At 35.1% G+C, this 14385-nt stretch overlaps 1 protein-coding gene across 7 annotated transcripts in view; it reads right to left on the bottom strand.

The window, feature by feature from the left end:
- Positions 1-1016: 1016 nt before the first annotated feature.
- CCDC85A (coiled-coil domain containing 85A) overlaps positions 1017-14385 on the bottom strand; it is a 202812-nt gene continuing 189443 nt past the window's right edge. For 2 of the 7 annotated variants that reach the window (XM_030827276.1, XM_030827278.1), the window contains 3 exons: positions 11259-11378; positions 7351-7449; positions 1017-2927 (listed from right to left, as the gene is read on the bottom strand). In XM_030827276.1, coding sequence (XP_030683136.1) covers positions 2838-2927; positions 7351-7449; positions 11259-11378 — 309 coding nt within the window. In that variant the 3' untranslated portion in view covers positions 1017-2837. Of the gene's footprint in view, positions 4156-7350; positions 7450-11258; positions 11379-14385 lie in introns of all 7 variants that reach the window. The other 5 variants (XM_003262404.3, XM_030827279.1, XM_030827281.1 and 2 more) reach the window with 3 other exon arrangements.

Here is a 14385-nt window from a genome sequence, read left to right as displayed (position 1 = left end):
CAGCTAGCATCCCAGATACTACTCTCACATGTAATTCTTGAGAGTAGTCCACACTATGAGTCAGGAACCAAAGCTGTGTTTACTCACATGGCAGTGATAGGCATTCATTAAATATTCATCGACCTAAGGAACAATCATCCCAATTAGACTGTCGCTATTTTACCGGGTATTACAGAAGATGATCTGAATTTCCTATAGTGCCTTAAGCATGTGTTTGAAACTTGAAAGGCATTCATTTAAAAGCTCAGATTCTGGTTGTCAGTCTATCAGCTTCAAGGCTGGTAAAAATATTCTGCCAAGATAGATACATTAACCTTTGTCCCAGGGAAGATAAGATCATAAACTAATAACCTGGTCACACAAGTGAATGGTGCCATTCATTCTGATTGATAAAGGTATTAGGCAATAGCAAGATTCAGGCACTTAGTTGTCCATCTTCTCTGTCATTTAAAGTTGAGGCTAATACTAAGTGTAGAAGGCCTTATTCCACAATCTTATTAGTGACATCCAAGAAGTGTGTGTGTTCCCTGAGCATATTTGTGTGTGTGTTTTCCTATTGATCTCTTAGTCACATGTATATATTATGCCTTTCTGAATAATGTGTAAGTTTCTTAAAGAGGCTAAGTTTTCCTTTTTTTTTTTATTTCCTCTCCAAAGTATTTCCTTCTGATAACTAATGTTTTAAGAATAAGTAGATAATAATTAAGTTCAATTTTAATCTATATAAATTAAAAGACTAAGAGGATTTTATAACAGAAACATTTTAAAATATTTTTAAATGTCATTTGAAAGCTTTAATTCCATTTTAATAGAGAATGGTGCAAGTTGAGGAATATCTGAATATTTAATCCCTCATTATGGGCATATTTTAAAACATGCCTTTGGTTTATGTTTAAGATAATGAATCATCTGTATTACTATTATTACTACCATCACACAGGAGCATTAGGACATGTAATGACTATTACAAATGGACTCGATTTAGGAAAGACATTTTGAAGAAGACAAAAACACTGTGAGATTAAATAATTTATTACCATTGCTAAGATGAACACATATACTTAATACTCAATTTTATGCAGAACTTTAAAAAAATAGTTTTAATACAGTATCAAAATTTACACAAGTTTATTCTGTCAAAAGACCAGTGTCCCTTGTATTAGCTTCTGCAGGCTCTGCTGCGGGCACAAAAGCTTATTTTAAACGTCTTCAGAGTGTAGGAATACAACAATTTAAGGATGAAAGCTTTCCTAGGAAAGAAGGTGTAAATATAGCAAGCAATTTTCTTTTATAGAGTAATAACATTTTAAAATATAACATTTAAAAGGGGAGCTTAAATTGTAACCCAATTATCATAATTAGAGAGATAATTCTATAGTAAATTAATTCATAAATATTTTCTGAAAATAGAGGGATGATTTTTCATCACAGTAACATTTTTGAAAGTATAACAAAATTCCTTCACAGTCTCCTACTAGTGACAATTAACTCATTATGTAATGAGCCCATCTAAAACAACAACAACAGAGAATATCTGCTATGAATCAAATCTCAGAAATTTAGAACCTATTCAAAAACTGGGAATTGTTGCACTTCTACTTTTATAATCTTAAACTACCATAAAAACGTAGCATTCGGTCACAGGCCTCTGGCACATTCATACAATAAACTATCATTGCATTTGGATAAACACAAAATACCTATCATAGCATTTCCAGTACACACATTCTAATATTATATATATGTATATGTATACCAAAAATAAGAAATAAACTAAGCAAAGCTAGCACACCTCTTTTTCAAACCTCAAGCAATCTGAACAAGAGCTTTTAGCCTCAATAATGAAGGACATGCGTCAGTTTCATAAAATGTTAGATAGCTGCAGTAGGCAAAGAAAGCTTTTTTCATAAATGCAGTGCAATATTTTAAAGTTTACATAAAGTTTATTAAATATACAGCATGTCTAGAAACTAAATTGTAGAAATTGACATCTCACAGCTCGAAACACTTAGAAAAATTATGTTTGCTTGTTTTTAGTTGAAATTGTTAATATTAACACCAATGGATACACTGAATGAATATGAAGGTTGGTATGCCCCAAGATGAGTCTTTATGAGGAACTCATTAAGATGAAAACAAGATATATTTATATTGATCAATTGAAGTAAATGGTACTCTCTGATAAGCACTCTACAAAGTCTTGCTACCCTTCTAGCTGGTAGGGAGAATTTACATGGTATTTTTTAGCACCTCAGAAGTCAAAACAAAACTCCAGAAACTTAATCTTATCTTGCCAATCCAAATTAATTATGCATCAGGAATTAGTAGTTTGTTTGTTGACTGAAGTATAAGAGGTAGCTGCCCAACTCTCAAACTTGGGAAGCTGGAAAATACCTCTTCATATCTTCAATATGACATGGTAGAAAACTCCCACCATTATGTGTAATGAGTCATCTCTATTCAAAACACTGAGGCTCCACTGGACTCTTAAAACTATGCAGGTTTCCCAATTACAGTATTATATCTGGGGAGTTAAAAACACTTAGTTCTAATGAAAACACTGGTACCAAAATGGTGATTTTCAAAGCTACTCTGAGATTTTCAAAGCTACCTTGTTTGAGATTGACTGTTGTGGACATTGAGGTGAGAGACACAGAATATCAGCTTGAGGGGAGAAGTTGTACTACAGGTTTTAGAGGGGAGATATGTGCAATATACAATCACTCCATGTTATTCCATGAGTCCAGGTTTGTGGAAACCCACTTTTTCCTTTTTCTTCTTCTTGTCTTCTATCACTTTCTGGCAGTGGTGATCTCCTGTTTGAAAAAGAGTGCATCTCACATTGGTCCTTTGTACTGGTTTCCTGACAAATGTTGCCTAATTCCAGGACACGAACCTGCAGCATCTCCAAGTTTCCTCCACACAACCTTAAAAAAGAAAAGAAGAAGGAGTGAGTATCTTACTTTTCCTCTTTCACAAGGAGATTTGCGTTTCTTAAGGGTAAATTAAGAGAGGAGCAAAGATGAAGTAAAGACAAGAGACAAAATATCTACATGAATGAGTTCAAATACAAAATAAAATGTGATGACAAGCTTCTTAAAACACAAGAACTACTTAGTAGTAGGGAATACTAAACCTTGTTAGTAACCAGGGTCAAAATTTTAAAATGATTTATTAACTTACTGTAGTTATATAAGTGGTCCCCAACTCTGACTGCACACTAAGCACTTGAGGAACTCTTAAACAGTAATCCCCACCCTTGAAGATTCTGATTTCACTGGGAGAAGTGAGGCATGGACAACTGCATTTTAAAAAAAAGAGCTCTAAAAGTAATTCTAATGTGTAGCCAGAATTAAGAACACCTTGGCAAGATCATCCTGGTTCCTATATTATACATCCATAACAAAGGATATCAGTGTTTAATGTGCTGAGGAAAATGAAGGAGCTTTTGTTATTGAGCTATTTAAGTCCTGAGGTGGTATGGTAGTCTTATGGCCACTAGTAAATTTCTCTGGTTTTTTTCTACAGAGTGGGGTCATCAGTTGTCACAAATCTTAGCTACCAAGCAATATGATCTCTTGGATTTCCAAAACAGAAAGCATCCAAATGTAGGCAGATGATAAGAATAAATTCAAGAATCACTGAAAGAGATACAATTACAATATGTTAGAAGCTGGGACACACAAAGGGACAAAAGGTGCAATCAAGAATAATGTAAGCATAAACGTAAAACTACTGAATTAACCAATAATATATCAATACACTAACATTGATTGGAATACACACACATGCACATGCATGTATGTGCACATGCACGATAACAGCCATACCCTCCCAGATTATTTCACACTAAGGATTATGATCAGATTGATTGATTGCACAAAACTTTACAATACTCTAACATGAACACAAAACTAGTTTGTTCATTAATTATTCATAAACTGTTTCTTTTGTTTGGTTTTGTTTTGCTTTTAAATAGAAGTGGATACTACAGGGAAACCCAGTATCATTCATAGCAATACACAATATAGGGCTCTGTTTACCTTCATTTCTAAGCCAAAGAAACTGTTAATCTCAATGTCTCAGCATATACCAATACATGGCATAAATATCCCGGTGTACTCAAAAGGAGTTGAAGTTAGGGTTCTTAAATATCTGGAAAGGAATTATTAATATATAGCAATGGATGGCTCAAGCTATACACAAGAGAGTTAGGAAAGTCTCATTTCTTAATAAATTTACAGACACAAACACTGAATCAAGGAGCCAATGGATGCTACGGACTTTCCTTTTCTAGCCCTTAAATACAATTATATCTATCCAGAATGCTTTGAATGGGTGGTTTAGAAGCAGAGGGTAGACTTAAGGACCTCACAAGGATAACAGACACCAGCACTAGATGGTTACAACTCAAAAGTGCAACTCCTCTTCAAATATTGAAATGTAGAACACAATGAGCTTAACCCACATATAACTATGTGGTGAAAGGAAACTCTTAAAGAAGGCAGAACTTTGAAATAAACCAACAATAACAAGGTTGACACAGGAGTAGTGACTTATTAACTAAAAAGACATAACAGGTGTGTGTTTGAGACTGTGACTGAGATGACCAATCAGGTATTTCAACTGTCCTCAGGGAATTTATAAGAGCCAAACAGACAAACCTAAAATAAAACAACTACTACAAAAAGGCAGATTTACTATTTCTTAGGGGGCGGTATATTTATTTCTGTAGCACAGTTTGGGAAGAGAATAGCTAATTACATACTAACCCACATGATGGTAATATGAATAATAATCTTTTCGCTGTGTAGATGTCAACAACACCTAATCTCTAGGAGCAATACTAGAAATGACAGCAAAAGTTCTATTGTCCCAAGTTATATCTGAGTCTTATAACCCATCTCATATTATGGGAAAACTTTATTTTTCTGTGACATTATTATAAAGGCATATAATTTCTCTACTAGAAGCCAAGCCTTCATAATCTTCGCTAGTTTCACAACTTATCTGTGAAACTGCTTTACGATCTGCATTTTTCCTTATTCTGTGGCATTGACTATGGGTTTTTGATCATGTAATTAATAATGGTGACAATAACATTTTTTCATTGTTTCCAAATATATAAATTTGCTTAAGAATCAGATTTGGGTTTGTTTGCATTTTTTCCTCAAATTCTGGGGATCAGAGATAAAAGGAGACAGAAAACATACTCCTAGAGAACTTAAAGGTAAACAAGGAGGGCAAGCTTTTGGCTTTCTGAAAGTATCTTATATAGTAAAAAATAAAAATAATACTGTATGGTGCCTTTCAATTCATTTTTGAAAATGAAGGCAAACAAAAAGATCAACATAAAACTAATCAAAATCCAATCCAGTAATGGGTCTCTATTGAGACTAAGATATGAATTTTCTAATGTCCAGAAATTGAAAGGAAGGAACGGAAAGGAAAAGGGAAAGAAACAATCCTGGAAATTTTTACAGAAATTCTGGCATGAAGCACCGTGGAGATGGCCCCCTCTGTAAGATACGGTGCTTTTCACTTTTCGTTCCTCAGGAAAGGTCCTCAAAGGAAATCTTGGTGTACTCCTGACTTCACTATTCATTAAAAAATAGTTCGAGCAAGTAACTTAATTTCTGGATCTTAGTTTCTTCAAATATAGAATTAGAGTGTTCGGGTTCTTACCCGGAGGTTCATAACTGAATTGCCTGAGGTCTGATGGTAAACTCAGAGATCTGAATTATGAAGGAGGTCCACATACCATTCTTTGGACAAACACTGGAGAATGACCTCTATGGCCCCTTCTAGTTCAACAGTTCCTATTGTCTGAACTTTCTCTCTCATTCCATAGTCAATAGATGAGAAGCAACAGGCGTTCTTAGGTATGTGGCTCACTTTTTAAAATTTATCTGAGGGAAATATTCAAATTGAAAATCTTAAGCACAGGTTGAAAAGCTACAGAAGGTGAATGGTGGTGCGTTTAGGAAAGATGACATCTAGAACTAGATGTCCTTTTGAAAACAGACAACAGATATGCAGGAAAGAAAAACAAGTAACTTAGGAAGGGTTGGAAGAGAAAAATCAGCCACAACACAGGCAAGCAAGAGACTACACATCTCATTCCAGCACATAAAAAATGCCCAGGGGACTTATGTAACATTTACTGAATTCCAGAAACGTCTCGAGGAGGTAGATGCGTTAAGTGTCTGAGAATATCTGGTCCTAATAGATCTAAAGCTAAAGGGTATTTCTAAGCAATTTTCACATCCTGATAGGATAGAGAAAAGAATATGAGGGTAAAAGTATAATGTACAGCCAATTAAAATCAGCGTTTAATATGACCAGTGCTTAACCATGATTTCTTGCATTTAACAATGGCTTCCTCTACAATATTCCATTTAGCTATTTAAAGCCTCACAATTTATATTATTGATTAAATGATACATCCCATGTATATTACTCAAAAAATTAAAATTTAGTCAGGGATTAATAGTAAAAATCCAAGCCATATTAATGATTGCATTGAATATGCATGATGAAAAAAGTTTTGTTTTTTTTTTTTTTTTTTTTACTGTGGTCTCTGACTTCATGGATAGATTTCTATGTCTATCCTCTTTTTTTTTTTTTTTTTTTTTCTGAGACAGGGTCTCATTCTGTTGCCCAGGCTGGAGTGGAGTGGTATGATCATAGCTCATTGCAGCCTCAAACTCCTGGGCTAAAGCAATTTTCCCTCTTCAGCTTCCCAAATTGCTGGGATTATAAGTGTGTGCCACTGTGCCTGGCCTAACTATCTTTTAGGTTCTTATCTGTCTTTCTTACCTTACTATATTCTGAGTTCGGGTCAACAATTGAAAGCTAAAGATAATACTTTGCATGACATGAAGCACACGTATATGATATATGAAGAACTAAGCAAAATTACCTAGTAAGGTGGAGATTTTTTCCAAGAATAGTTACAAGTAAATCTAAAGGTGGCTGTATTTTCTTTATCATAGGTTTTTAAACACTGATCTTTAACAAACTTCTTAGAAGTATAAAATAGAAACCCATTTATATTTTATCAAAATTAGAAACATAGTTTAGACAATAAATTTAGTATTTAGAAATGTTTGTAGAGTCTTCTCAAAAACGGAATTGGCTGATCATCTCTAAATTGAATATTCTGTAACATGATTGTGTTAATAAAACTACAACAAAATATACTGAATATAAAAACAAGGGAAATTGGTTTTATTTTCATATAAAAACATAAAGGCATTTGGTCAGCATTTTAAAAATATTCATAAAACAATAGCTAAGCTACGATGTGGCTTTCAACACAGAATACACAATAAAGCACATTAAACTTACATTGCACATTTCTCTGACTATAGCTTTTTCTGTCTCACTAAGGTCATGTTCATACTCTTTACCCTGTTGACGATCTATAGTTTCCTGAACATCCAAGACCTGGATTTGTTGAAAAAGAAAAGCAAATTTCACACGGAAAAAAGCTTGTTAGTTATGATAAAACCATCAAGGAGCTCCACTTTGTAAAACCTTTAGTTTTCTCCATGTCTGCATATCAGAGTGGATTAGTATATGGCAACATATTTTTTAAATAGCTGATTGTTCTGAAATCTATTTGGAATGATTCTATTTGATTTTCAAATGGCCACTAAAAGCAATCCATTGCATCACTAATAATCAATGGAATTCATTAGTGTCTAAAATAAGTATATGCATTTACTTTGGTCATTAAGATAACCTCACTGTGTCAACCATTTGGATATAGTCAATAACTCTTGCTCCACTGTAATGATGACCAATATAAATAACTATGTGCCAAATGGTCCAAATGATATGTAGACATGGCCTGCATAGAAGATGACTAAAAAAGATGATAGTGACAGGTGAAACTGGTCAAAACCCAGGAATATGCACATAAGAACTACTGACCTCGCAGTTCTTGCCTGGACATGTTCCCAGTGCCTAAGAAAAGGCATGTGGAAGTGGCTCTTTGATAGTATCAAAGAGAAGCACTGGCTCCTTATAGTGAAAATATTTGAACAACGCTTTAAATATTTTTCATGAAAGCAAAATGTCTTGGAATAAAATGCCTTTTAAACAATTTTAGAGGCTTGTTTCCACTTCTCTAAATTAGCCCTAAACAGGTTGAAAATAATATTCCTTTAAAAATGTCTAAAGTTTTATTGTGGGTACTTTTTTATGCTACAAAAGGAGAAAATAACTTTGGCTTTCTGTGCTGTTTGTGGTTTTTATCTGTATCAGTTTATAAATCAAAGTGTTGAAGTAATACAAAAAAACTAATGCTCTTCCTAGAAGTTCCCATAGAATCCACACCAACTGCAACACTGCTAAGCTACTGGATTCTACTGTCGTCAGGGTCAATGCTGATGGTCACATCTGCTACCTGTGAATTTACACCAATTGAGCCAAACTAAATGACTTAAGCATGAAGTGGGACCTTCAGGTCAAGTTCATAGACATTATCTGAATCTAACTAGAGTTCAGTCCTGTAATAAATAATCTGATCACAAACTACTCTCATTAATTTGAAACTTCTAGCCATTATTATTATAAAAATGCCACTTCTGAGCCCTGATACTCACCTCAGATTACAGTTAATTTACCTTCTTACATATTTAGAGAAAATCACTGACTGTGCTTGGTGAATATTCATAGAAAACATAAAGAGCTCCTTGAGCAAGCTCATTTACCTACAAATTTGATTTGTAATGCACCTCAGAGAAGTGTACTTCGAATCAGTTAATTTTTACTAAATGAAGTAAAGCTTCAATTAATAGTTATCATAAATTTTAAAACAAGAAAAATATAGTGTCATTACAAATGCACTAATTCCTTACAGTGATTTACATTTCCCCACAAACCATGACCATAGATTTTATAAAGCCTAGCGTCTTCTATAAAATCTATCAGAAAGTGAGAAACTAAGCCACTGTACTAATTATTTTCAGAATAGACATATCTCATGATATAAATCAGCTCTAGATATCTGGCTCTCAAACACAAAACATGTCAAGTGGCCATAATTTCTTTCTCTTATAATGAAATCTTCTTGAGATGCATTTCCTAAAAATGATGTTTGTACGTATTTCTGTGTCCTAACACAGTTAACTCATGGAAGCAAACACATTTGATATTCAAGAGCCCCCAGTTTTCTAATAAAGATGTTTCACTTGCTCAGTATCACTCATCTGCCAACCAAGGAAACTTATGTGTACTGAATATAACATAACATCTCCCTCTCTTGAAATATATATATATATAAATACTTTTTTTTTTTTTTTAGAAGGAGTCTCACACTGTCACCCAGGCTGGAGTGCAATGGCACGATCTCAGCTCACTGCAACCTCTGCCTCCCGGATTCAAGCAATTCTCCTGCCTCAGCCTCCCAAGTAGCTGGGATTACAGGTGCTTGCCACCAAGCCCAGCTGAATTTTTGTATTTTTAGTAGAGACAGTGTTTCACTCTGTTGGCCAGGCTAGTCTCAAACTCCTGACCTCATGATCCACCCACCTTGGCCTCCCAGAGATAAAATTTTATATGAAAATTAGAAATAAATTCAGAGAAAATTGAGGAGCTCTTCCTTGCCCTCCCCTTCCTTTTAGGCCACACTAACAGCTGCATTGAGAAATCTGGAAAATATTTCAGTGTGACACACTATGCTGATCTGATTCAAATAGCAATTGCCATTTAATAAGGCAACAGGCTGAAATGGCTTTCAAACAGTTTGAATAGGAGGACAAGTTGCTACTGTTGGAGCGTGTGCAGATGCTATAATACTACAAGATCGAAGCCAATCTCTGGTCCATTTTCTACTTTTAAAATGCTTTTCAGATGGCTAGTGCCTGATTCATGCTAAAGTTCATCCAAGTGCTGCCACAGAGAACAAGATATTCAACAGTCCATAAACCAACACCCACCAGAGGCAAAGCAGTGCCCCCTCACACTGGCTGTGCCTTCCCAGGAATTCCTCTCAGTTGCTCACTTTGTGAATTATCCCAACAAAGAGAAAATGCCAAGTGCACTGTCAGTGGCCACTAGCATGGTTGCCCTACCTTCCCTCATCAATAATCAGTATATGTTTAGGAAAAGCAAATTCATTTTGTATAAGCTAAAGCAAAATATCCTGAGGGAGCAAAATCTTCTGCTAAAACGTAATCATCTCAAAGTGAAATAAACATTTTGAAGTTCTCATCTATGTATTTGTTTTGTGCATGTCACAGAAAGTGTGGCCCACTCCAAAAGAGGAGTGCATCTTCAGGCTGATGATAAATCATTTTGAAATTGAAACAATTTTAAGAAGAGTTGTGAAACTCGTGGTAAAAGCAGATCGGAAGCACTCTACCTGTTTTATGGGTCAGAAAGCTTTGATCAAAGCTACATGTTAGAAATTATGATAGATTTGTTAGACAGTGCTTCATACTTTGAAATTGATAAAATTTCAAGAAACCGTCTCAATTTTTAAGATGATTTTTATTGCCTGCGTTAGTTTCTTCTCTGAGATAGGTAAATATTTATATTGTTTATTTATTATTAATTGTACCTATAGTCCTGATTTTTCATTAATTTTACTTATTGGAAAGCTCATTATTGGTAAAGAAAATAGATGACAAATTTTAGGCAAATTTTTGTGAAATCACTGAAAAATGTGAAGAAAGACACAAAAGTAAAGTAGCTTTATGTATAACACCATGTATCTATTTTCCGCTATTCTGTAATGGAGTATTAACTGGAGTTCGAGAACCCAATTTCTACTTAGAAGAGGAAAGAGTCGGTTTTTATTTATTTCAATATTTTATTTAAGTTGTATAATGTACTTCAATTGCATCAAGAAAGAATAATGTGGTATCCTTCCATATTCTGACCAACTATTAATTTCCTATATTTGAAGACATTCATGCTACAAACATTGCACATAAAATACCTATCACAATTTTTTACAAATATGGATATACATGCACAGACTTCAACTTCGATGCTGATAGATATGAATCACATTACTCAAAACAAAATGATAAAATTAGAGATTCAACCGTAAGTACTCAAACTCATTGTCAGTTTAGAACAATTAAAATTACACTTCAAAAATTAAGATTTAAAAAGTTACACCATAAGGAGTCAAAAAATAAAATATCTATGGTTCAAGCAAGACTGTGAGGACTACTAGACTACAGCGAACAAGCCACGACACAACTGAAGCTCTGGATAAATGGTTGCACATGATTGGTTACCTTAAGAGAATGTACCACAGGTTCAGGCTGCTGGGAAGGTGTGGCATGTCCACTGAAGCTAGCTGGAGAGTTGGGTGAACTGTTACTCCCATCAGCCCCTGATGACAACCTAAAAGAACCCTTAGTAGAAAATCAACAACTTTGTTATTAAAACAAAAGTCGTTTATAACTACAAAGATGTCATTCAATATTCAATTTCACTACCAAATGAGAATTAGCCATTTTGTTACTTTTTCCTAACCTAGTCTACAATGCTATCAATCTGTTTATTGGAACACACTTGCTGCTTCACCAGCAAGAAAACATAATGAAGAGCCACCTCAGTACATTGTCAGATGCCATCTCTGCAATGCCCCACCCCCAAGGAATGGCCCTTAAACACATTTCAAGAATGATTTTTGAAACTCAAAGATACTTAAGAGTAGGAAATTCATGAGTTACTCCACAGCTGAGTTAAACATGCTCACTCAGCAAGCCAAATGCCATATTCCATATGTCTCAGAATATGCAGACACATCACATTCTTGTGTTGGAGAAACTGTGTCTCTTACAAAACCCTTCTTTGAGGGAAAGACCTATAATAAAGCATTTTCAAAAAAGATTTATCCAAATTCAACGTTTTCTTTAAAAACTGAAAATTGTCCTTTTCTGCTCTTTTTAAAGATGAAAAACAGAATAGATATAAACTACATATTTTTAGTTTAGTGGTTCTTCAACTTAATTGGTGAGAAACTAGAACCTGTACATGATTAATTTGACATGTGCAGGCCACATTCTTCTGTACAAGAACTGGAAATTTCCCCTAAGGATCTGTACTTTTTCTAAACGGTGCTTGGGGGAAGACTAATGGATCAGCAAAGAAAAAGAGAGTATCAGTTATCTACTCTCCTAGAAAAAGCAGTCACATGGGAATTTTCCAAATCTATTTTTATGTAGATCATTACACTTTTAGAGAACCTGAGATTTTAATTTCTGCCTATCAACCTATTTACAGAATTTTTCATGTCTAATTGATTAGTAATTGCTCCATTCAAGTTGATTCTATCAATCTAATAACCCGAAGAGGAGTCACTGAAGGCGTATCATGAGAATTCATAAAGAGAGAAACAACGGTAGTTTGGAATCTTAACTTGCAGACTCTCTCCATCGCCCAGGCTGGAGTGCAGTGGCACGATCATTGCTCACTGCAGCCTTCAACTCCGGGGCTTAAGCAATCCTCCCATCTCAGCCTCCTGAGTATCTGGGACTACAGGCATGTGCCATTATGCCTAGTGACATTTTATCTTTTTCACAGAGACAGGGTCTTGCTATGTTGCCCAGGTTGGTCTTGAACTCCTGGCCTCAAGTGATCCTCCTGCCTCAGCCTCCCAAAGTGCTAGGATTACAGACATGAGCAATAATGCTCAGCCAAGAGAATTTTTATGCTGTACATTTTAGAGGTAAGAGGAGAAATCTGCACCCAGCAATTATAGGTATGGATTACATGTAAACCATGCTTTATAAGGAAAGTTTATTATTATTAACTTAATGTTATTTGTATTATTAACTTAATGTTATTATTATTATTGCAGATTATTATTTTTGCAATTTGGAAGATTTTCTCCCTTTCTTTCTTGCTTTCATTTCTCCTATGTCCTCAAAGGCTCCCCCTGCCACCTCACTAGCCTACTGAGGCCACATTCTTTTCCCTGCTCAAAGAGTTCTACAATCCAGTCAGGTACTGCACCCAGCCTCACTAGCCAACAAAGAGAGGAAGCAGTAGAATATGGCATGTACGTCGCTTCCTCAGCTTCTGTCCTCCATTGCTACTAAAACTAAAATGTACAGCAGGTGATGAAACAGGATTGTCAATTAGAACAGCCCCAATCCCCTGTGGGAAAGGAAATTATAAAATTTGTTTTCCTGTATTTGTAACCCAGCTCAAATCAGAAACAATAATGCCTAATACATCTAATGGAAGGGAAATTATCTGAAGTTTAAAGATGGTTAAGGGACACACCCTTCACCCACCCTCATATTTTGGACATCTTCTTCCTCTGTACTTGGGATCCTTTGGAATCAAATGGTTCCAAAACTAAGGAGTTATAAAAGGAAGCTCCCCTTTCCTGAGTAACCCTGGTCCTCTACTCTTCACTTTTCCTCCTGGTACCACTCTTACGAATGCTTTTCAAAAGATTTCTCAGGTTATACAGAATTTGCTTCAAACCTCTTGTTTAGGACCCACCATTGCAGTGCCATATTTCCTCTGACTTAGAAGTCATATTTCCTCTAATTTAGAAGGCAATAAACCTTCCCACTCTGAGCTACTTCCTTCCTGTTTTTACTTTCAAATCCTTTTCTGCCCAGCCTTTCTGCTTCAAAGGTTCTCTTTCCAGACCTGGTAAAAAGATAAGCGTATCAATAATACCATCCTTTTGCTTGGGCATGGGCCTCTATCGTTCAGGGCATTTTGGTTTAAGAGGACTTCTAAAAATCAATGTAAACAACATCCTTAAACCAAATCATCTGAGCCATTCTCCATTGTTTAAATGTAAACAAAGTCCTGCTCTGGCCATATCTATTCAAAAACATATATTTTTTTTATGAAAGTAGTTTCCTTAAAAAATGGGATGGGGGCTACAATAGTATTTTGCCTAGAGTATACAGTGGGGGGAAATTCATCATTTAGGGATGAAAGTTATACTTCAAACTAGCTTTGGGAGCCATGGACTACAAATCAACCGGAAAGATCAAGGCTTATATTTTATTTTGTTTTTGTGAAGCCACAAAGGTAACCAAGTGCCTGGTGAAGTTTACTTCCAACAGATGTTAAATAATTTTCTAGACTGCAGTTAACAGAATGAAGCACCTCATTCTATTATATCTCATTTAGTACTATAAAATAAAAGGTTAGTTTTCTATGCACTTAGCAGAATCAGACCAATATTTGGAGAATTATGAGGGTTCAATTTACATATACTCAGTCGACTAATACATTTTCACTGAACTATTTTAAAAAATATACTACTGAGCCAAAAAGAGAATTTAAAAAGAGAAAAAATCTTACGAAAACTGGAAATGTGATTTCCAGATTGAGTGGCTTGTTTTCAAGCTACACATGATCACACAGTGCATGCATCACCTCTCT

The sequence above is a fragment of the Nomascus leucogenys genome, chromosome 14, assembly GCF_006542625.1.
Source record: "Nomascus leucogenys isolate Asia chromosome 14, Asia_NLE_v1, whole genome shotgun sequence".
NCBI classification, from domain to species: domain Eukaryota; kingdom Metazoa; phylum Chordata; class Mammalia; order Primates; family Hylobatidae; genus Nomascus; species Nomascus leucogenys.
Note: the sequence above shows the minus strand (reverse complement) of the source record. Positions and strands in the feature narration are given on the sequence as shown.